At 53.3% G+C, this 23,779-nt stretch overlaps 3 protein-coding genes and 4 pseudogenes across 3 annotated transcripts; 3 read left to right on the top strand and 4 right to left on the bottom strand.

Moving 5' to 3' along the window:
* Positions 1 to 276: 276 nt before the first annotated feature.
* Positions 277 to 2,169, top strand: SAPIO_CDS3859 (annotated as a pseudogene; the record flags this gene model as incomplete).
* Positions 2,170 to 6,196: 4,027 nt separating this feature from the next.
* Positions 6,197 to 8,610, bottom strand: SAPIO_CDS3858 (LysM domain-containing protein; the record flags this gene model as incomplete). Its single annotated transcript, XM_016786553.1, has 2 exons — positions 6,197 to 6,900; positions 6,972 to 8,610. The coding sequence occupies 2 exons, from the start codon at positions 8,608 to 8,610 to the stop codon at positions 6,197 to 6,199; spliced, it is 2,343 nt and encodes a 780-aa protein (XP_016643896.1).
* Positions 8,611 to 9,726: 1,116 nt separating this feature from the next.
* SAPIO_CDS3857 (Bacteriodes thetaiotaomicron symbiotic chitinase) lies at positions 9,727 to 13,657 on the top strand (the record flags this gene model as incomplete). The annotated part of the gene is made up of 5 exons (XM_016786552.1): positions 9,727 to 10,856; positions 10,972 to 11,629; positions 11,749 to 12,029; positions 12,113 to 12,201; positions 12,267 to 13,657. 5 exons carry the CDS (start codon positions 9,727 to 9,729, stop codon positions 13,655 to 13,657), a joined length of 3,549 nt encoding a protein of 1,182 aa, XP_016643895.1.
* Positions 13,658 to 14,719: 1,062 nt separating this feature from the next.
* Positions 14,720 to 15,541, top strand: SAPIO_CDS3856 (annotated as a pseudogene; the record flags this gene model as incomplete).
* Positions 15,542 to 17,659: 2,118 nt separating this feature from the next.
* SAPIO_CDS3855 lies at positions 17,660 to 18,706 on the bottom strand (annotated as a pseudogene; the record flags this gene model as incomplete).
* A 375-nt stretch (positions 18,707 to 19,081) lies between these two features.
* SAPIO_CDS3854 lies at positions 19,082 to 21,205 on the bottom strand (annotated as a pseudogene; the record flags this gene model as incomplete).
* A 731-nt stretch (positions 21,206 to 21,936) lies between these two features.
* Positions 21,937 to 22,645, bottom strand: SAPIO_CDS3853 (uncharacterized protein; the record flags this gene model as incomplete). Its single annotated transcript, XM_016786551.1, has 2 exons — positions 21,937 to 22,336; positions 22,413 to 22,645. 2 exons carry the CDS (start codon positions 22,643 to 22,645, stop codon positions 21,937 to 21,939), a joined length of 633 nt encoding a protein of 210 aa, XP_016643894.1.
* Between the last annotated feature and the right edge of the window lie 1,134 nt (positions 22,646 to 23,779).

The following is a 23,779-nucleotide window of genomic DNA, read 5'->3' as shown; positions in this document are numbered from 1 at the left end:
GCGTCCAGTTGGATCCGATGCGGCATGATCCAGAAGAGCTGGTGCCCAACCAATGAAGACACGTCACATCTAGTAGGTGCATGCATGTAAACTAGAATCAGGTGTGGTGGCGTCGCCTTGATGCGGAATCCGCGCCAGGGGCTTGGAGCCTTGCAGACGCCGGGCTGTCGAACAAATTACCTGCTCCGAGTACCATGACGCCCTCGAACCCATCTCGCATTTTCGATCCATGAATACATCTCGCCTTCAAAGGCAGCTCGTTTCATGTTATGAGCAATGGAGGTCGCAAGTCTTATCATTGGCATTAGCGGCCTGCTCGCAGTCGCCGACAAGGCTCTTGTAATCTCCCAAATCATTGCGGACGTCCGCAACTTCGGGGACGACACGGCTGAAACGTTGTTCAAACTAGCCCACGAGCCCCAAACGTTCCACTCTCTGATCGCCATGCTCTCGGAGCAGCACGAGCGCTCTCACTATTCAACTGCAGAGCCCGGATGGAGCGAACATGGATCGAGTAAACTCAAAATCGACCTTGAGAAACATCTCGCTGACGCCTTCGCTCGATTCCAGATTGGGCTGGAGCAAGCAGAGATGGTGTTGAATAAATACGGCCTGCTGGAGTGGGAGAAGGCGGCATCTGAGCCATCCTACAACGTCGGCGGGGGCACCGAATCACGGTTCAAGATGCTTGGGCTGTCTCAAGCTTCTCCAGGCTTAAGCGTCATCCTCGAACACAAGAAGAGAGCTCTAGCTCTTAAGCACCGGCTGTCGCTCAGGAAGAAAGTTGCATTCCAAGCCAAGCCATGGGGCACCTCGGACAAGCAAACCTTGGTTGATGCCGTCACCCGAATGAGCTACTGGAACCGAGCAGTCACCTCCATTCTATCAACCGCGGATAGAATCCAGCTTGATAGCCATGTACATTGCCAGATAATGGCAAGTACAGACGACGATTGTGGCCTGGATGTCTTGCAGTCATACTTGCAGGACGATTCAGAACTCAATGCCAGTGCTGCTTTATTCCGGAAGAGAATCGAGATACAGCAGCCCTACGACATAGACGGCAAGTCCGTCATAGACCAGAGTCCATTCTTTGAGAACTGGAACACCTGGGAGTTTGGCGCCAGCAATGTTGGTCATCAAGACTTGGCTCGTCCTAAAGAGATACAGCCGCACCTCACCGGTCGAGCCTCGGAAACCGAGTCGACTGTGGCGTTGGTTGACTGGATCGGTTATGGCAGGCTCACAGAGCCAGAAAAGCTGGTGGCAGTGTCTAGAGTTGAGCAGCTCTGCGAGCTACTTAAATTCGAGAACAAACTCCAAAAGCTCGGGATTCTGCCAGGACTGGGGTTTCTAGATGACGTCGTCCGGAAGAGATACGGTCTCCTACTGAGGCTCCCGAAATCTATTTCGGGCTCCGAGATCAGCTCAGTCTCCTTAGATCAAGTGCTCGACATGGCCACGACGAAGGGGAAGGAGAGGCCAGTTCAGTCATATAAACCGAGCTTGCCAGAGCGCTTTCAGTTGGCACGACGCCTAGCCCAGACCTTTCTCGAGCTCCACAAGGTTCGGTGGTTTCATAAAGGGTTTGATAGCAGGAAAGTCATATTCTTTTGCTCGAATCAGACTACCGGCGACCCTCCAGTTATCATGTTCGGGGATCCCTTCGTGATTGGGTTTGAATTCTCGCGCCCATCTGGGAAAGAGAACATATCTCTACCTCTCGTTTCAACTCCCGGCTTCGAGGTTTACTCACACCCCGACCCCCGCACGGGCGACCCATCGGCCAACCCTTCCAGCAACGCGCATCCACCTACAGCCGCCTCGCCACGATTCAAGGCAGCATACGACATCTTCAGCTTGAGCTCTGTATTGCTAGAGATTGGTCTTTGGACCCCTCTCAAATACATCCTTCCTCGCTACGAAAACAACCCAAGGGATACTCAAAGGCTGTTGCAAGGAGTCGCCAAGCAGAATCTGGGACACACTATGGGGTCCAAGTATCGGGACGCTGTCCTCCTGGGACTCCGGTGGGTTGAGGATTCGGGGCCGAAGAATGGCTACAGAGCCGGAGCTGATGAGGGCGAAGTCGCAATGGTGGATGCCCAGAGAATGTTTTTCGATATCATGCGTCCGCTCGAAGAATGTGCGTGCGGCGCCTACAGTTGACTAGGTGCAATAGGTCGGCGGAGGCGTTCAGTCGGATTTGTGCGAGAGATATTGTGGCCATTTTTCAGCTGCGTGAAAACGGCACCGTTTCGATCCGTGTCTAGAACTGCTATTTCAAGCAAGTTTCATTGTTATTGTTCGGTTTAGGTCTCACAGAACCAGCGAGCTGCTTCCTCTTGTGACACAAAAACCTAAGGTGTAAGTTAAATACGATCGTGATAACCTACATCGCTTAACGCCAGGCGGTTCAGAAGGAAGTCGTCCACTCTTACGAACACACAAAACACATCCTGACGTCCGCTGAAGACATGAAAAAGAAAAAAATGAAACACTCAAAGAACAAAAAAGAGAGACATACAACACCAGGGATTCGCTGGTCGTCACCGACCCAACTACTAGTCTGGCGCTTCGCAGCTTGTGTACAGGGGAGCGGACGGGACCCTCAATTGTCTGCGAGCTATGGTCGTATGTGCTAGACGGCCGTTCTAGATTGGGTTATAATAGATCCTTTGCTGCGTGTTGTTTCTGTGTTCATGTGTGGAAGTGGCATGACGTCATTGAAGCCAATGATCTTTGCCCCTCCGCCGTTCAACAAGGTCAATTCCTTTCAGTCGGCACTCGTCTCCCTCTGCCCACGACAGAGATGAACGCATTCTTCTCAGACAAGTCGACAACGCAGGCGCAGTGCGACCAGTTCGCTGAAACGCATTTTAGTGGCCCTGTGGAGCCCCTTATTCTCCAGGGCGCCTTCAGCTACACTGTGACAGCTGGCGAGGGTAAGGTTATCGTGCAGTTCCGATAAGGGGGCTCGCCACTGCCGGATCCGGACTCGCAACTGTTTGGAGCGTTTGCTGGCGAGCATCCGGGGGTTGTTGCGCTTCACCAATAAGTTTTTTAATAGTATAGCTTATTATAATAAGTAATTATTTAATTTATTTTTGATAAGTATCTTTTAAACTAATATAAAATTAGTTTATAAAAAACTAGAGTTAGTAAAAAGGAAGATTAAAAGCATATATTTCTTCTAAGTTCTAATTAAAGATGAAGGTAGTAAGTAGTATTCTACTTGTTCGAGGCTGAAATTAGAGTTGATGTTTGGTAGAAACGTGAGGGGAAGCAGGCTCGGGACGGCACGAACCGACCGATGCGGGTGTCGGCGGGTAGAAGAGGAAAGCAAGGGCAGCGCCACATAGTGGGAGTGGCTTACGTGCCCCGTATGGGCTGATAGCTCGCAGACCAGGCTGGACGGCTTACAAGACTGGGAACGTGGTCAGATTTCGATCTTGAGTCGAAGCATATACTGATTATGTGCAGTCTCGACTAGACTCTTGTGCAATCTTCCACCAGCCCAAAAATCCAACGTCCATGACCAAGGCATAATTCATATTCATTTTCCGACGCGCCTCCCCTGCCCATTACGGCTCTCGCAAAATGTTTGTTATAGATATTGAATCCATCTCGGTACCGTTGCGCAGAAGTTGTCGGAGAGCGTAATCATGTTCCTGGATGATTCTTAGCTAAAAGGCCATCTTTTCGCAATGAGGCGGGAAATGGCAGATCCTGCAGCACAAACATACAATACCACGCCACAAACATCGTAGTCGAATGCGGAATCATAGTAGCATAACTCGGGAGGTAGTTTGCATACGTCGAAAACAATATCCTCGTCCTTTCTCCTCCTTCTTAGCGGAACAAGAGCTCCATCTATTATCCTAGGAGTAATTGGCTTCTAGTGGGGGGGGATGTTATCTCGATCTGGTCCTTTATGGCCCAGCAGCCTGTTAAGCTGTTCCGCAACAGGCCGACGGGTACGGAGTCTCTCGAAATCCTTCGAAATCCAAGTTAGAAGTGGGACAGCGCTGTCCTTAGCACAACACTTAGTATCCACCAAATCGCGCCAGGGATGATGCACTCCTCCAGTTCACCAAGAAGCTGCCGGGCTGCCTTGGACGGCGTTGGTACGGCGCATATTACCGAGCTTGCCCAGGACGGCACAGACCTCTTTATCCTCTTGGACCTTGGGGTCTTGCTTTGACATGGAGATGGGCGCCCTGCGCGCTGCACATCATGTCGTAATTCAGTGGTATGCATTTTTATCGAGGGAGAGCGGATTAGGTGGCTAGCGAAGACCGACATCGAGGTAAAGTACTCAGCTCTTTCGGAAGGAGGAAGTCGAACGCGTTGCGCGACGATCGACCACGCGAATAATGTCAGGCTGCGAAGGAATAAGTACATATACTTCGTACCTGGCTACGTATGGAGATGCCACTAGCTGCTTGCAGAACCTGCAGGGCCGGCGCATGGTATTCTCTGCGTCCTGTACGGGGCTTGGCTTCGACAATCCCGCGAGTCCAAGTCCTTTGTCTGAACACTACTTCGTTTTCAAAAAAAAAAAAAAAAAAAAAAAAAAAAAAAAAGGTGCTTGATTCATGATGGATACGACCGGAGGTAAAGGCGTGGGCACGCGCGGGTGAGCGGAATAGAGCTGAATCCCTTCCGCCTTCATGATGATCGGACCGGCCCATGCCGTAGACTTACCGAGACAGGATTAGTGGCGCCAGTACGACGTAGAGTACCTGACAAGGGGCGGCCCATCGGACCCGCAAGAACCACTCGTGGATCCGTGATCCACTAAAATTCTTCACGATTTGATTCCCACGTGCGGAGGAGTGCAAGCCCAGACACTAGCGCCCGCTCCTTCCACTCCTGCAGTGGGTTAGTGATATTACAGAGTTGCAGAAGGAAGGAGCGTCCCAATCATCCAATGTCTTGTCCAGAAAACGAAATGTGCTCCTCTGCCAAGGTTTGTTTCGGGACTAGATATCATTGAGGGGTAATCGTAATGACCGCAAGGGGGAGTCTAGGGTAGCTCCGCACCTGGTCGTTGCTGCGCTGGGCTCTAGTGTCTAGCGGACAGATCGGGCGGAAGTACCCTCCTAAAGCTGTTTTCTGGTGCCATTTGTCAATATACAGTACGACCAGGTCGCCTTGGGCGTAATCCTTCAATTGTATCTGCATTGCTCGGTGGAGCCATAGAGAGTCGATGCGGCCGCCTGTGCATGAGGCTGCTACTATTATGTGGGGGTTTATATTGATGGCTCTGTCAGGCCAGCTGTCTTGGCAGTGGAAGTGGCATGTGCGCTACAGCGTCACCCACCGCAGAAGGGTGCTTTTGATATCTAGTTTCTTGGTCCGTGATGCGGGCTGCGGGCTGCGAGTTCGCTCTGCGCTGCCCCGTCCTCTAGCGATGTGCCGAGTGGGTTACAATTTCGGAAGAGGACCCTGATCAGTAATTACGCCTAAAGAGGCAGCCCCCGGTCAGTCTGTCTCCTCGAACCCCGCAATCGCTGTGTCGGAGATCGGTGGTCTTAGGTCGCCGTAACTCCGAGTATTGTTCCGTGGCCCCCGTAACCCCGTCATTGTGACACCGCGGCCCCGATCCCTGTCACTCATGGGGCAACTCTGGCACGACGCGGCATAGCCGTGTCGGCGTCATCGGATGTTTGTCGATAAAAACGAGGCCATGCACACACGTCCACATGCAATGGCCGGCTAGTTAGTAAAGCTACCTAAATAAGTACTTTAGCCCTTAGAAAGGAGATTAAGAATAGATCCATACAGGAACCTTGCTGGGCAGTCATAGATATGATATCATTGATCTCAGCATCAGATCTACTGAGTCAAGTCTAAGGGACGAAAAAAGGGGCTAGGCATATAGGGCTGTGTGTCAAAAGTGACCTAAAAGAGGAGAACCCACAAAGAGACCAAAAGCGCGAGTACCTGTTTTCTGCAAAAGGCAGAGCTTGGGCGCAAAGCAGTTTTAAGGGATTGGAGTTTCAGGATTCGCGAGGGATGGCATAAACTGTGCAAGTTGAAAAGGAACATAATGCACGAAGGATAATTGTAAATTAACCGCCTAGAAGCAAGCGTCTCGCATAGATTCAGGTAAACATATCCAACCCGTGCCTGTGATTGCCAGAAAAAAAAAAAAAAAAAACTTGCTCTGTGCAATGTATAACTACGTTACTCAGACTCCGACGCAGATGGCATAATCCAGCCACAGGCCCTCACAGTTAGCCCCGAGAGCGGGGTTCCAAAGCAGCAAGGTGGCGTAGTCGGGAATACCATAAAGCTGCTGGATATCCCAGCACCCTTCCCCCGCAACAACCAAGTGCCACGCCTGGCACGTCTCGATCGTGCCCGGCTGCGTCGGCCCTGGCGGTGTGCCCGGCCCCGAGGACGAGGGGCCCTCAACACAGTAGGCGTAGTCGGGCCAGAGGCCGGAGCAATCCCCATTAAGCGCCGGGTTCCAGGCATACAAGTCTTCGAGCGAGATGCCGTGGTTGTTAGCAATGTCCCAGCAACCATCACCGGCGACGGCGAGGTAGTACGCCCGACAACCATCAACAATGCCCGGCTGCGTCGGACCGGGAGGAGTGACGGGGTCCGTCCCGGGCGAGCCGCCTACTCCGTTGATGCAGAGCGGGCGCTCGTCTGTGGCCGCGAGACCGGCATAGAGGCCAGCATCACAGTCGGCTTCGCTACTGCCGATCCACGAGTTCCAGTTGAGCAGGTCGCTCACGGTGAAGTTCTTGCTGTGGACAATATCCTCGCAGAGATATTTGCCAGCGTCGAACCCGTTAAGGAGAGTAAAGCAGGAGCAGGTATCAATCGTGCCGGGCTCTGGCGTTGTTGTGATTTCGAGGCACTCGCCCCCGGAAGTATCTCTCTCTTCGCTTCGTGTTAGCAATCGGTTACTTATTAGGTAGGTATTACGACGTGATGAAGAAAATAAATCTCACCCGTAGCGTTGCTGTGCGCCACGCAATACCGGTAGCCCGTCTGCAGCTGACAAGGGTCCAATCCCTCGAGACTCGGGTTCCATGCGAGGAATTCCTCGAGAAGCACGTTGTGCGCGGCGCTCACATAATCGCAGGAGTTGACCGTCTTGGTCAGGGAAGGCACATCTGTCTGTTCGGACTGATCTCTCGGGATGGGGATGGGCTGGTGTTGGGCAAACCGGAGGCATCCGTCAGCCTCGGCGTGCGAGCCGGCGGCCAGCGGAAGCACGACAATGGGCGTGGCGCTGGGCGCGACAGTTTGAAGAGGCGGCCATGTGGTGGTGACATAGTCGGAAGGCGTTAGGGTGTATAGAGGAGTGGTGGAATAGGGGTAGCTGGGGTACGTGTTGATATCGCCTACCGCCTTGACGCAGTACGATGTCTCGAGCCAGAGATTGGTGCAGTCGGGATCGTCGACGGATGGGTTGAGGAAGAAGAAATCGCGGATTTCTATGCCATGCTGGACCGAGATGAGCTGGCAGTAATCGCCATTCTGTACCTCGTACCAGCCCGCGCACTGGTCGTGCGACTCGGCCTTTGCGTTGGGAGGGCGGGGGACTGCCGTGGGGGGTGGCTGAGTTGCGGTGGGCGGCGGCCCCGTGGTGATTGTCGTCACGTCCTCCAGGCTTCTTCCGGGCGGACTGACGCAGATCTGATCATCATACATGGAGTCGATGTTGGTGCACAGCGGGTTGATATTCGGGTTCCACGTCAGCAGATCGTGAGCCCTCAAGCCGGGCACGGCCGCCAGGATATCGGCGCAGGTGTCGTCCCACTGGACGCGGTACAAGGTGCACGGCTCCGGTAGGCACAGCGCCTTGCCAGGGACCAGGTTGGAGCAGTCGGGCATGGCTTGGCCGGCCCTGATGACCGAGTGTGTCGACACCCCCTTCGCCGTGGCGATTGAGTCACATGTGTCCCCGGGCTGGACGATATACGGCGACGCACACGTCGGAGCCCCGGTGGGGGACGAGTGCGGCTTCGTGCTGATGGCATACGGAGCGGGAGAGGTGATGTCGTAGCCGGCCGCCCCGCAGCTCGCCGTCTGAGACTGGAAGTCGGCGGCAAATCCAGCATCGTAGCCAAATGGTGAGTTCAGCAGAATGCTGCCAACGCCAAGGGCGCAGTCGGAGCAGCCGTCAGCGGTCGTTCCGTTGGCGAGGTTGTCAAGGTAGATCTCATCACAATACACGCCCGAGGCGCTGTCCGTTGCACAGGAAACGTCATAGGCGTGAATCATGCGGTCGATCAGGTATGTCGCCGGGTACACGACACGACCCATCTCAATGACGTCCGTGTTGGCCGCGCAGCCCAAGGCAATGACGCCGCGGACCGAGGTCAGCGATGACTTGCAGCCAGAAGTGCACAAAGCGTCGAGTATAGGGGACGCCAGGCGAGGCATCTCAACCGAATGCACAGCCAAGAAGCCCGGGCAGCTCTGTACCGTCGTGTTGAGGGCTTCGTAGCACTGCTCGCTGAGCCCCGGGTAGGCGGCGTGGCCGAGCGTGATATCGGTGAATTGCTGGGCATTTGCAACGCCCACAATGCCGACAGCAAGGACAAACGCCCACGAGCGTAGGGGGAACCACTCGAGCTCCATTGCCTCGAAATGTTCAAAATGAGTGACTGAGTGAAGTTGTGTGTTAAAACGAGTGTGTATAGAAAGGGATAAGGAACGAGAATGAGGCGTCCGGATCTCTAATGGGCTCTTGGGGGGGGGGGGGGGGGGGCTTCACTCTCAAGAAAAGGATGAGGTGACCATAAAGAGGCAAGAGAACAAAGAGGCGGACCGCAAACCTGGCCCAGCCTAAGTCCGTTTTAGAGTCTCCTCGCCGCTTCGCGCGTGTACCCGTCTCATACGCCTCCCCCATTCTTGTATTCCTCCCCCCTCCTCCCCTTCTCCCATGAGAAAGGACTCAGAGAGTAAGATTAGTTCTCCCCCTTCGTGCGGATACGGTGATACGCGGATACGCCAAGAATACGGAAGCCATAGCGCATATTCGCAAATTATGACCTCGGTCTTCATGTTGTCAGATCAATGTTTTTTTTACGTACAGCTCGGAACTTACTAGTTTCGGATCGCTCCCGTAGGAACCCTCGGGGCGCAGATTATCAATCGTGGGGCCGTGTTTTAATTTCAAGCCCCATGCAGACTCCATCCCCTAATGCGGGTGATAAGGAATGATGTCACCTCACGATTCCACTCTCACGACGACATTACTTCTAGGAATGTCTTGGCAGTGATGGTAGTAACTTTTGAGATATTTCTTGTATACTTGAATGACGCGACTCTGTTAGCGTAGGATCTAGCTAGTGCAGCTCGGAGATGAGCATAGTTTCAAACATCAATATCGCACTCAACTTACTGCACTGCCAGGGTAGCTTGAACACCCCGCACGGCTCGCTTGGCCGGATATTGATGCCTCATTCGTTCAGCCATGGTGCGGCAACAAGTCGGTTCATCTCTGCGAGGTGCAGAACGATGTCGCGGCCCGTGATGACAACGGCGTCTTGGCCCGGTCGGTCTACGATTCGACGTCCACGAAGCCCCCGGCGTGCCTGTTGGTGCTTTGTAGCTTAAGAGCGTCCTCACGCCCACCATGGTTCCCGACTATGGACTTCTATCAGGACGTCCAAGGAGGTCTAACTCTCCGTCACTCGTTCGAGCCTCCGTCGTCCGCTCATTTTGGGACCAAGTCCTAACTCTGATATCAGCATGGCTTCCTTCAAGGAACGCCGCTCCACGTTCCTTTCACTACTTTCACTCACTTTCTTTGTTCTTCTCGCCCTCTACATCGGCGGCAGAAATGGCAGCTCTCCGGTAGAGGTCCCCCAGCTGCATGCCCGGTCTGAGGGCCTGGCCACCGGCGGTTCCGCCCCTGTCTCACCAGCTGCTGGCAATGCGCCGGTTTCGTCCGTCCCCCACGGCCTTGTACGTCGGCAGGAAGACGACCCCTACACCTGTGGCCCCGGCCGCCCATGCTCCAACGGAGCCTGCTGCGGACCTTCTGGCAACTGCGGTTATTCGCCGGCGTACTGCGGCGACGGATGCCAATCCAACTGCGATGCCAAGGCCGAGTGCGGCCAGTACGCTGCGAACCCCGGCCAGACCTGCAAACTCAACGCCTGCTGCAGTCAGCACGGTTTTTGCGGTACCACCGAGGAATTCTGCACGGATGGCTGTCAGTCAAACTGCATCCTCGAGCCTCAGCCGCCGGGGGGCTCGCCCAAGGGCGCGGCGCTCGACAAGGTCATCGGCTACTATGAGGGCTGGAGCTACCGGTCGCCATGCAACCAAAAGTCCCCGTCCGACCTGCCCCTGAAAGAGCTGACGCACCTTAACTACGCCTTCGTCTTCATCGAACCCGAAACCTATCAGCTCGTGACCATGGACATGGAGCACGAGGACGACCTGTGGCAGATCACCGTCGATGCCAAGCAGTATAACCCCAACCTCAAGGTCTACGTCGCCGTGGGCGGCTGGACCTTCTCCGACAACGGCACCGTCACCCAGCCATTGTTTGGCGAGATTGCCCGCACCCAAGCGAACCGCCAAAAGTTCGCCGACGGCGTCGTCAAGTTTCTCAACAAGTACGGATTCGACGGCCTCGACATCGACTGGGAATATCCCGGCGCTGGCGACCGAGGCGGTCACGACGAAGACACGCCTAACTTTGTGCTCCTGATGAAGACCCTCCGCAACACCTTTGACGCGTCGCCGCGGCGGCTGGGCCTGACTTTCACCATCCCTTCTTCTTTCTGGTACCTCCGGTGGTTCGATATGCCGGGCTTATTGCAGTATGCCGACTGGACTAATTTGATGAGCTATGACCTTCACGGGACATGGTAAGCGCTTCTTCTTCTTCTTCTTCTTCTTGTTCTTCTTCTTGTTCTTCTTCTTCTTGACCCTCCCTCACTCCCGCTCCCTCGTTCGCTCGCTCCTCTAACGCCAAGTGCGTAGGGACGAGCACAACCCGATCGGTGCCATCGCCCAGGCACATACCAACCTCACCGAGATCAAGCTGGCCACACAGCTCCTCTGGCGCGTGGGCGTTAAGCCTGAGCAGGTTGTTCTCGGCTACGGCTTCTACGGGCGCGCCTTCGAACTTGCCGACCCAAGCTGCAAGACACCCGGCTGTCCATTTGCCGGCGGCGCCAAGAAGGGTCCCTGCTCCAACGAGGCCGGCATCCTGATGTACTACGAGATTCAGGCCATCCTCAAAAAGTACCCCAACCTGGACCCCGTGTTCGACGAGGAGGCGGCCGTCAAGTACGTCACTTGGGACAACAACCAGTGGATTTCATACGACGACGCCGACACGTTTGCGCTCAAGCTAGACTGGGCCAATGAGATGGGTTTCGGTGGCTCCATGATCTGGGCCGTCGACACCGACGATGATAAGTACTCGGCTATGAGCGGGCTGATGGGGTACCAAGTCTCGCATATCGATACGACCGAGGTGAAGGCGCTGGCCATGAACGATAACAATGTGGCCGAGACCCTGAAACTGGAGAACGGAGATGGCTGTCAGATCATGAAAGACTACGACTGCACGCAGTTGGCAGATATGACGTGTCCCGATGGGCAGGAGTTGGTGGCTTATGATAGAAATGGATGCGTGAGTCTCTCTCCCCTTCATTCCCTATCTCATTTTTATTCTTTCTTTCTTTTCTTTTTCTTTTCTTTCTTTTATTTTTTAAGGGGGCTACGCTGACCCAGAATGTTGCCACTCACTAGGGGAGTGAGGACGACACTCAAGGAGTGCCCGTCTGCTGCCCCACGGGCTCGACGGGCAAGAAGTGCACGTGGCGGGGAACACCCAAAGACGGCGGCATCTGGGGCGACTGCAACGGGCAGTGCCACGCGGGCGAGACCAAGATTGGCGACTCGAGGTACGGGGGCGGATCCTCGGCGGACGAGAAATGGCCGCTGAAGAAGTGCGCCCGAGGCCGCAAGGTGCTCTGCTGCGAGGCCAACGATTGGAAGCAAGTAGTTGACGGCTGCTACTGGACCCCATGGTAAGCTGCGAAACGCATGTCTCCTTGTGAATGACTTTCTCAGAGCTGGTGGCTAATGTCTTATGGAATTTGCGGCGTTGTAGCGTGGGGAGCTCCGGACAGACCCAGTGCAGCGGGAACACGGTTCAGCTTGCGACAAAAAAGGGCTCTTGCTTTAATGGTGCGGAACAAAGTAAGTTTTCTCCAATCATCAGTCTAGGGAGAGGGAAGGGGTTCGGACTAATAACGAGGTGGCAGAGTATTGTTGCCCGTGGGATACCGGGCTGTATGAGTGCAAATGGCGCGGTAGCGCGCCCGATTGCGTGGGGGCAAACTGCAAGACCCACGAGGATGGAAAGGACTTGTTCGAGGTGCAGGTCGACGCGCATGCGGGTGGCAGTTCCTGGAACCTCTGCAGTTGGGACAGGAAAAAGGCTCTGTGCTGTCAAGTCAGGGTTGCGATACCCGAGCCTCTTACCTGCGAAATCGATTCCTGCGACATCGATTATGATTTGTGCTCCCAAACCAACAAGGATGAGTGGGGAAATGACCTTGAGCGAAGGGGCATCGCGACGGCGGATGAAGATGATCAGGGCCTTGCAATTGTCTCCCGCGACGTCGACCTGGAGAAGCGCGACGGTGGCAAGCGCCCGTATAAATGGGTCACGAGCTTTGGTTTGGTCGTTCTGCAGAATTCCCTGACTTACCCCTCCCCTCAGGGGTATATGAGGAGGCTCCGAGAAGGCCAAATCGAACTTGCGCGAGCTTGGATGGTGAGATCACAGAACTGCGGCAGCCCGGGCGTTGAGGCTCGGAGAATAGACCCGGCCCAGGGCGCTCCCGATAGGACGCAGGTCGAGCACACGATACCATTGGTCACAGTATCCCGCTTCGGTTCTGTTGCCGAGCACGGCCGAATGTGGGCGCCTCGTCCCGCGGGATATATCGACAGAAGAGGTAGAGAAATCGGACAGGCTCACCCTGCAGGCTCGTATACCGACAGGCCGGCAGCTGGTAACGAGAACTTTTGGCGGAATGTCTGGAATAACGCCAACGGCCTACCCCCTGGCCTGCCGCCGGTCACGCAAAACTCGCCGGAGCAAAGACGGCCTGTCGACCGCCTCTACGAGGCGCTGGGCTCTAATAGCAACGCGGCCCACTTCACCCTGCTCCAGGACAATATCAACGGGATGAAGGGTCGCGTCGAGATCTTCAACGCTCCCATGGCCCAGGACAGATTCGATACCTTCTTAGAAGATGCCACTGATCCCTCAAATGACTCGCGTAACGTGGACATCATGTCCTTCATGGCCCCACTACGGGAGCTGGTGGGCATGTTCCAGTATTTGAGGGCCTCGGACGTCGTCACGCGCATCGACGCGGGCGCTGCCGCCGTCCACTTCCAGCTCCAGCTCATCGAGCTACACTCTCCCGACTCGCAGGGTCTGTCAGCGCTTTGGAACGAGTTCTATCCAGAATATTTCCGCCTTGTCTCCGAGTTCGCTCGCACGTGGGCTGGTGACCGAATTAGGCAGATCAGGGAGCACTACGAGGCTCACCCCAACAATGAGTATCGCGACGAAGTCTTGAAGGCTCTGAAGGTGATCGAGGGTGACATTCCTAAGTGGAAGTATCCTTCCGAAGACTAATTGCCTATGCCTATGGCCTATGGCATCGAGTGTGTAGCTAGATAAGGGAACACTGTTCAATTGAGATGCCTGAATTACTGCACCACTTTGGCCGTCTCATCATAGAAAATAATCATCCCTCCAGCCCCAGGTTCGGAGACGAGCAGAACCTAGAGGTGGGGAGGTAAGGGTCATGTACGTTCTCGCAGATGGAAGCTTTGCAGCGGAGGAGTTGCTTCCTGTCAGGCATGCCAGGCCGGAAGCAGGGTATTTGAAATGGCATTTGCTCGCAGGGTGCACCCCTCGGTGTAAATAGTTCCAAGGCATAGGATGCTACATCTTGAGCTTTAGAATCCGGATCTCCTAGTATAGAATAGAGGATATCGAGGCATAGAAACGAGATTTTTTTTAACATGCTGAGACGGTGCTAGAAGTGACTCCCTTGTCGGGAAGGGTTCTTCCAGGGCTGTGCTGTGACATCAAATGTGGCTCCAGGGCGGACGAGTCGGAAAAAGGATCTTCCGAATTAGGAGGAGAAAGTCTTTCTTTTCCTTCATTATTAATCTTTCAACTTCTTCAAGTTATCAAAATCAAGTAGTCATAGTCAGTTCTAGAAGCATCATTAGTCTACTCTACTCTTTTTCAGTCCTTTGACATATAATTCTTGTTTCTATTATCAGTTCTAATTCCAGGAAACTGTGTGGGAACAAAACGGTGTTGGAAGGAAAGGAAACTTTCCTAAAAAGAGCCAGCGGGCGGTGCTAGACTTGGTCTGAGGTTCCGCAGCTCAGGCTAGCCGGCCTGGGCCGCCAACACGAGGTAACAAGTAAGGCAACTAAACAAACTAAAAACTTGAAACTAAACTACAGTAAAAGGACTATTATAATGTTGCACTGCAGACGCACGCCAAGTCAAGCTAAGGCCCTATCATCGAGGCCTAGCTTGGTACCTGCAGGTGGCAGTCTTCATTTTAAAACGCCCCTCATCCGCTTCCAAGGGCCGCCAAGGGCCGCACCCACCAGGCCATTTCACCCCATAAACTTAGAAGATTCCACTTGCAAAACCCCACCACCACCACCACCAATGGGCGCCTCGTCCGCACTTTGGCCGAAGTTTCACTCCCCGAGGTCCATTCCGAGCATCATCCATCACCACCTGCTACCTCCGACCCGGAGTCTCCGTCAGCAAGCCTCGGCCCCATTCGTCACTCATCGACCCACCACCGCAACACCCTTCACGACTCGCCTACCATCACTACAACCACACACACGCGCGTTCAACCGGCGGCCCTTCATGTGTTCATCAGCGCGGCCCGCCCTGAAGAAGCAGCAGCAGCAGCAGCAGCCCCAATCCATCAGCGGGGAGGATTGGGAAAAGCTCTCGCCTGAAGCAAAGATCCAGTGGCTCGGAGAGGACAAATGGGGCTGGGTCATCTACCGGTGCTCCTACTCCAAAGAGTTCGACGGCCCCTGGGACAACCTCAAGCGCCGCATCCAGCAAGGAACACGTGAGTCCATCGCCAAGTCGGGCGTACACAGCATCGCAGAAACTATGGACTTTGTCTTTATCGAGGACCCCGCGCTCGAGGGCGCCTCGGTCGAAGAGCTGCGGTGTCGCTTCCAGGCCTGGGCGCGTGACGACAACACTACGGGTTTCGACATGGATGATAACACGCAAGGCTCGCGGGGCTCGAGGTATGAGTTCTTCCTCAAGGTCGACGGCGAAGGGTTGTGGAACGGCTACGTTGGTCTCGTTCGGGCCTGGCCTGATTCTCCGGGGAGTGAGGACTGGATGAAGATCAGGGCTGGCGCGGTTGCGCCTGCGCTCTATGTCCAGCTGGACAACCCTGAGGTGTGGTACGCGTATTACACGCCGCCAGAGCGCGGGATGTGTAATGCCTGGTAAGAACGTGCTGCTGGGCTTGCGGCCATTGTTGAAACACTCATGTGGGCACTCACTTTTTGGGGCATTACTTGTTAGTAACATGATCGAACTAAGCCTCCGGCTGCTTGCATCTACATGCTGTCGGCCGATAGCTGGTGCTACTGGTAATAGATTCGGTTTATTAGGCCACACATTAAAGGCTGGGAGATGGGTGTAAAGCAAAAAGTAAATATTCCAATTGCCCTAATTCAAAGATATAGTCCTTCCGTGACACTAATTGTCCTGGCAGTGTATAGCAGTTGATGAACAAATTAAACGAGGCTCGAGACGTGCTAAGCCAGCGCGTCAATCCCACACACCGAGTTGTCCATTGCTAGGTTATGCGTGGATGTCAAAGGCCTCCCTAGCCTGAGCGCTCCCGACCTTCAACCTCTTTCAGCTCAACTCCTTAGAGAAACAGTCGCCCCATCAAACCCTCGACTCACGCACCGTCTGGAAGAAGCCTCTCACAAGATGAGCCGATCAACTTTGTCAAGTGACGAAGCATCTATCATATCTATCAGAACTATTGCTCACTGTGACCGTGATAACCCACATCACCTCACACCAGCAGATTTAACAGCAAGTCGTCCATCACACGAACACACAAGACGCATCCTGAGTTCCGTCGAAGAGCGCAAAAGAGCAAAAAAGGAAAGCAAAATGGAAAAGGAACCAAAAAGAACATACAACACCAGGGATTCGCTGGTCGTCACCGACCCAACTACTAGTCTGGCGCTTCGCAGCTTGTGTACAGGGGAGCGGACGGGACCCTCAATATTCTGCGAGCTATGGCCGTATGTACCAGGGGCTGGTCCTAGACTGGACTATACCATTGCTGCGTTACGATCGGCTAACATGGGCGATGGCAAGCGGACTGGATGGACTCGGATCGCCAGGTCGCGGCCGCGTTTCATTGTCTCTGGACCTTAGAATTGACTTTCTGTTGTTTAACCCACCCCGTCTCGTGACTGCATCACTAAGTTAGTAAGTCACGGATGCCGATCTAATGGGTTCGTGCCATGAGGGTTGACGAACTTTCCGATATAAAATTTCCAAATCATCCGTTCACCAAATACGAAGCGCACTATCCCTCCACTGGGTCCTATATAACGCATTCTCTAACCAAGGTTCAATCCACCAGGGCCATGGGGCCTCTTAGCATTGGTAGATCCAACTCGTGGACTATACCGATACTCCAGGTGAATTGGGAGGTCTCTGTACTCGCGGACCAGACGCTCAGGTGTCAGCCTGTTAAACTAATACAGGTTAGCGGGAAGAGGGAATAGTTAGAGTATCTATATTCATCACACCTTGACGATTTCGCAATTATCCAATGTCCAAATCGATAACCACAACCGTGTTAGCGCTTACCATGGACATACCCTCCGGCTTGAATGCCGACTTGGAGGTGCCGTGGTTGTTGTTGTCACATCCCGCGATTCGGCGGTGACGCTAGCTCATCCGCATCCGCGGCCAGCTCATCACTGGGGCTGCCGACGAATGGTTTGGAAACGACCACCGTTCTGCGGGTTTTGCTGTGTTTTCCCCTTGCCTTTCCAGCTAGCGCCCTTCGTGAGTTCATCCGATGATTCCGCTGTGGCTTCGTTGGCTTGGTGATATGTTGAACTTGGCTTCGTCTTGGCTGTATCTGTTTTTTGTGTGCGTTGCCCAAACCACCCTGCCGCGCACCCCAACGGATTCAGTAACGTCGGGCCGGGCGGCGTTGTTTTGTCGGCAGATTAGGCGGGAATGCTTTTTGTTTAGATTCGGGCTAGCATTCGCTCCTCCAGGCGTTGCCCTCGGGTAGGACCGTTAAGTAGGGACCGGTTTGTCGGTGCCTATCGTAAGCGACACTCAGATCTCTCCAATACGTTTCATAAACCCCCATTCAGGTCCAACATATATAATACAGTATTTATCTAAGAAAATGACGCAAAAAAGTATAAGCAGCAGAATCTTATTAAGCTATATTTCCTAAAATTAAAAGAGGAAAGAGGAAAGAGGAAAGAGGAAAGAGGAAAGAATAAAGAAGAAAGAGGAGAAAGTAAAAGGACGAAAAAAGTAACCTAGCTATCAACTTCCAACATGGAAGCTCTATTATGACTTTGACTTCTTCTCCTTCTTTTTCTCCTTTTTATCCTTCTTTCGAGACCCTCCCTGCTCATCTTCCTCGACTCCTACCCAGGTATACGTGTAAAAGGCCAGACCAAGACTCTGACTCTCGAACACATAATACGGCGTACCGTCGTCCGCAGAGTAGGTCATCCACCGCGTAGGTCGCGTCTTAATCTCCTCCCCAGAATACATAAAGCACACTAAGCCTTGCTTTAGGTAGATGTCGACAGGGATAAGATCTTCCTCTGTTGCCCCTTCAGCCTCTTGTTCGCGGCTAGAGGCCGCCACTGTGGTTTGCTGTCGCTCCTGCAGGGCTAGCTGACGCATCTGCATGGCCAAATACTCTTGTTCGAGCTCGTCCGCATCCGCGGCTAGCTCATCACTAGAGCTGCCGACAAATGGTTTAGAAACGACTGCCGGTCTGCGGGTTTTGTCGTGAACGGCTTTCCCCTTGCCTTTCCAACTACCGCCCTTCGTGAGTTCATCCGATGATTCCGCTGTGGCTTCCTTGGCTTGGTGAGATGCTGAACCTGACTTCGCCTTGGCAGTCTCTTTCTTTTTCTCTTTTGCCTTCTCCTTTTCTTTCCCTTTCTTCGTCTTCTCTTTCTCTGGGTCTTTCCCCTTGTCCTTCCTCGTCGGCTGCCTCGCCCTTCTCCCTTCTTGCTCCGAGCCTAGCTTGGATTCTCGCCGCGGGGTAGGGTACGGAACTCCCGCCTCATCCGCCGTTAAAACAATGCCGCTCAGCCCGACGTTGCCGAATCCGTCAGGGTGCGCGGCAGGGTGGTTTGGGCAACGCACACAATCGATGTATTGGTCCGAAAAGCGCTCGTTGTCCTCCAAGCCTTCCTCGGCAACGCTTCGGCTTTCGATATGTGATCTGTTTGTGCATCGTGCCCATATAACGTTACAGGCGGTTGATATTTTCGTCTTCCTGTTATAATCCACGCCCAAACACTGGGCATAGAAGTGACGATCCTTAGGGCAGTCACAGCGCTCGCAGTGGCCTAGGACACCCGATGAGGAGGACATGGTCGGTGAGGTTTGGTAAGCTGTCGCGAAAATAAAAGTTAGGTATAAGGGGGAGGAATGCCGATTCGAGATGGAGGGCTGTTGGGAAAGGCATATTCGTATACATATATGTAAAAATGTCAAGACTTACTTCATATTAGTCGTGAATGAGGCTAGCGGTCGCATTGGGCATGGCGGTTACATGCTTGGGGAAGAAATGGTCCCTCTCCCTCTAACCACTATACCTCGGAGGCAGACGCATGTGGTGCGAAAGTTGGGGCGCGAAGTCGAGGCGTGAATGGTCCATGATACGCCCGGATTATTGCCGTTTTGGGAGGCTCTGAATGCAGTTAGACGTGCGAGATGAGTCGGTTGGTTGAAGAAAAGTCCACCACTCTAGGCAGCAGTCAATTTCATGCAGAGTATAGAATCTGTCTGCGAGGGAGTCTCGGAAGGGATTCGCTCCAGCCAATCCTTGATCCATTCAGATTCCACTGAACTCGCCCTGCTCTCAGAACTGATCGGCGAATCGCCAAAATGACGTGGTGGCACAACCGTGCCAGTCAGCCCTCTCTCAACTTGGTTGTAGCACCACCTAAAGGTGCTTTCGGTTGTGAAACGTGATATGAGGCGAATGGCCTTGGCATCCGCGGCAGTTAGTCTCGGTTCTTTTCCATCGTCATCATCATGTAGAGGTTCAGTAATTGATAGGTTGAGCCTCGGATCTAATAGGGAATGTGTTGAGAATGAGGGTCTTCCATCGGGGACAAAGCCTGCATCAGTATGGGAATTGTGGCGCCAGGTCCAGTGCGAGTAGGACCACTGATGGGAGCAAAGTAGATGATCTCGGATCTCGAGCTCGACATCTTCCATGGCCATGGAGCCAAATGGTTCCCAGCCGTTAATGGGTCTGTCAGAGTAGTCCTCTACATATCCGTCGTAACTACCATGACAATCATGCCTCAGGCGCCAAACATCCGCCCTGGTGACCATCCCGCCACGGAGATATGGCCCAGGTCGTTGCAGATCCATGAACGAGTTGGGGATTCCGGTCCATGCTGCTGTATCCCGAGCATCCAGATAATTCCACAGAGAATTATCAAGAGTAGCAGACATCCAGGGGTAATGGCCACAAATCATTGTTCCAAGCCATAATGGGGCAGCTCTACTGAACGAGATGATTTTCACTAAGAGCTCGTGTTGCTCGCACTGTATTTCCGGGGTGATTATGAGCCGAATAGGTCTCATAGAGGCTCCGGCAAGCGTGCATGGGACGTCGGGTTCCCAGAAACTGCTATCAAGAGTCGTGGCTAAGGTAAAGCGAGACATTCCGAGAGTCAGGTAGTAGCTCAAATGTTTAAAATCGGGTGGCGGATCTCGGATCTCAGAGGGGTTGAGGTAGTTGGTAGCATTAGACGTGAAGCGGGGCTTTGGGGGCTTCACGATGGTATGGAGAGGGAAACATAGAACGGCTGCCAAGGCAGCGGAGCACTGATTACCCAGGTTGTAAGCAGCACAGAGCCTGGCTAGGTAGACTGCGGCTTCTTGGGAGCTTGGCAGACTGAGATCGTCGTCCCCCATCTCCACGCCATCCCATTTACCAACGACCCGGATTCGCCCGATGTCTTCGATGCAAACAGACCATCGAGGATAAAACTGCTCGTCCACAGCTTGAAACGTCGCATCGGGCTTCGTGATAGCCCTCCACCAAGCGAGTTCTCGCTGGTCCGCATAAGAGAGGTCAAGGGTTGTTATGGAGGTGTGGGGCGAAGTTGGGGTTGAGCCTTCGGACTGGAAGGGAACTGATTGAATCTCCAGGCCTTGCCGTTCCAGTAGATTTGCATTCAGGATGTACGCCCAAGCCAATACCAGCAAAGCTATCCCATTATTCGGCGTGCCATCCCAAACTTGGAAATCGGCAGATGTTGATACGGCAAAGCGAAGAGGCTTACGATACCGGAACGCGAAACGGTGAGGCGCTTCCGTGATGGTTTCTAGCGGGCAAGTGATATCTGAGGATTTCCAAGTAGAATAACCCTCTAACGTCTTCATGCTGTTGGGAATCTCATCGGGAATAGCGGGAATCCGAAAGAGTAGGGCCTTCAGGTCATAAACGTGGTCCGGGAACTGGCCTGGACGCATTGATTTCGCAGCTGTCAGGGCGGCTTTCCATCGTTTGTAACTCCTGGAAAAGACTGTCTGGAATTCTTCTTTGGTAAATAGCTTCTCATTATCGAACTCGGTGTCGACCGGTTCTTCCGGGAGACGAGGAGGCTGTTCCAATTGGCCAGGATCAGAATCATCATCGTCATCGTCGTCGTCGTCGTCATCCTCATCATCTTCATCTTCAACCGAGCTTGAAATGAAGGAGCCCTCATTAGAGGTGCTGTCCTCCGAGCAGGTGGAGGGAGCGTGTTGCGGATCTATTGTGGCCCGTTTCCTTGTCGAAAGCTCGGAATCAGAAAGACGTCTGATGGATACGATAGATCCTTCGTCACTTAACGAAGTTGGTTGACTCATGTTGAGAGAGCCTTCTTCCGGGCGGTGCATGAGTCGAGGGTTTGATGGGGCGACTGTTTCTCTGAAGAGATGAGAGAAAGGAGGTTGAAGGTCAGCAGCGTTAAGGCGAGGGAGACCTGGCTGAGCATCTAGACCTTCGGCACAACACAGCAATGAGCAACTCAACAAGTCAGTATGATTGGATTGACGCGTTGGCTTGACACGTCTTGAGCTTCCACCAACTTGTCCACCAGGTAACGGCTGCCATCCACTGCGACAATGTTCCCTCTGTGATTACGTAATAAACATTCAACTGGGCAAAGACCGCGATTGTGACGACCACATCCAAATTGTTCGAACCCATTTCGACCATTCTGTTGTTACGGTGTGGTATTCCAAAATCGGTATAGGAGCGACAACGGACTTGCTTCGCACCCATGGATGATTACGAGACCGTCTTAAAAGGGCTACGAATTGTGGGAATCAAGCAAGCGACGAACTACCTCCCTAAGGTGGATGTCCAATCCGTCAAGAGGTGATCCACCTCGAGGAGGGACTGCATGCCACCCAGCTTCGACAAGCCCATCGAGGATTTGGATACATATTTCGCAGGAATCATTCCGAAGCCCCAACATGCCGGGGAATCCATCATCAACCCGCCTACCATAGCGAAAGAGAATCCCCGCCAGCCAAGCTACCTTGACGTTCTGTACTTCGGCATCGGACAGTTGTGCGAGCGACACAAGCGTGGTCTAGAAGTGGTCCCTCACCTCCAGCGCATTATCGTGCTCTATCCACCCTTCCGGGCTCCTTTCGCCGACAATGTTGTCCATAGCGTAGAAGTCGAACCCGAAGGGCAGAACGCTCAACTCGGCCGTGTCAATGACGCCCGTGAGGTTACCCGTGTCTTGGTTTACGAGTATGTTTAGCAGGCTCAGGTCGCCGTGGATGGGGACCAACGCAGAGCTGGTGTCTGGATCGAAGAACGCGTCCATGTGGTTCTGCACGTATTCAACGGCGGGCTGGAAGCGATCGGGGAGTGTATTGCGAAGATTATCCAGTCTGCCTAGGCACGTACGAGCAATGGGACCGCGCTCTTCGGGTCCTATGTTGATAGAGTCCCGTGCGACTTGTAGGGACCTTACATAGAACCTGGGTGCAATGTCAGTCGTTTTCTCTTCCTTCGAAATGAGGTTGGTGGACGTGGGCTGCTTTCACACATACATACTTTGCTAGATCCTCTGCAAGAACCAACCGCCTATCCGGTTCCAGTTCAAAAGATCTCCACGCCTCGACAACGGTATCGCCCTGAAGTCTGGGCATCGAATATGCCTTGAGCGCACCAACCGTCCCGTGATATTCGTGACGCACAACAATCCCAGGGTGCGCGCCGGCAAACGCCCGATACAGCTGCGAGTCTGGGTCCGGCAGCGGCGAGCCCTTTTCCCGGAACTGCACCATCGCCAGCTATCACGGTGTAGGTGAAGGCGCCCTGGGATCTGACGGGCTCGGTAGGACCGGCGAAATGCGTCTCGGCGAATTGGTCGCACTGAGCCTTGTTATGGAAGAATGCGATCATCTCTTGCAGTATGAAGAAGGGGGCGAGTGCCGACAGCAGTGAATTGACCAAGGAAACGCATTTGCTTTAATGACGTCACACTGCCTCCAAACAGAGAGCACCTGGGTTGGAACAACACTCAGAGTGGTAAAGGATATAGTCTAATCTTAGAGGCTGCCTGGTACATACGACCATAGCTCGCAGAGAATTGAGGGTCCCGTCCGCTCCCCTGTACACAAGCTGCGAAGCGCCAGACTAGTAGTTGGGTCGGTGACGACCAGCGAATCCCTGGTGTTGTATGTAATTTTTTGCTTCTTTCCTTCTTTTTGCTCTTCTCTCTTTGGAATTATTTGTTTTTCCCGGTTTCAAACAGGTTGAGGATCTGGATCTCTAAGACAACGGATACGGATGTCGTAATAAATAAACGTCGAGTAAACGTCGTGTATATTCAAGTATTTTCGGTGGGATGTCTGTCTGTCGTCTTCGTCGCTCTCACTACTTCCAGTTGAAACAACAAAAACACGAAAATCTTAATACCTCCATACCAGCCTCGATTCCATGAGACACCAGCTTCGTATTTCAAGACAAGGACAAGAGACATCACACAAACTCAGACCTCTCCCGTAGATTTCACAACCAATTCAAGTCCAACATATACAATACACTACAGCACGTATCCAAGAAGATGCAAAAGCATGAACGGCAAAATCTCATTGAATTATCTTTCCTTCACTCGAGTTCGCAGGCTCTGAGCAGAAAGGAGAGAGCATGTTTGAGAAAGAGAGGTGAAAAAAGCATCCATCTATCTCCAAACTCCCTTGGGATCGACCTCCCGATTCCCATTGTATCAACAACTAGAAAACGAAGAAAATAAGGGGTTTCGAAAAGAAGTCATTCTCGTGAAAAATTCGTTTCCCGTAATTCGTCGCCAAGAAAAGAAAAGGAAGTAACTGAAAACAAGCGAACCTCCGTGTCTGACCTTTGTTTCCGTCTAAAGATATTGTCCGAAGTAAAGACCCCAGCGCTCCAAATCGGGG

Source organism: Scedosporium apiospermum (assembly GCF_000732125.1).
Source record: "Scedosporium apiospermum strain IHEM 14462 chromosome Unknown SEQ_SAPIO_0089, whole genome shotgun sequence".
Lineage (NCBI taxonomy): Eukaryota > Fungi > Ascomycota > Sordariomycetes > Microascales > Microascaceae > Scedosporium > Scedosporium apiospermum.
Note: the sequence above shows the minus strand (reverse complement) of the source record. Positions and strands in the feature narration are given on the sequence as shown.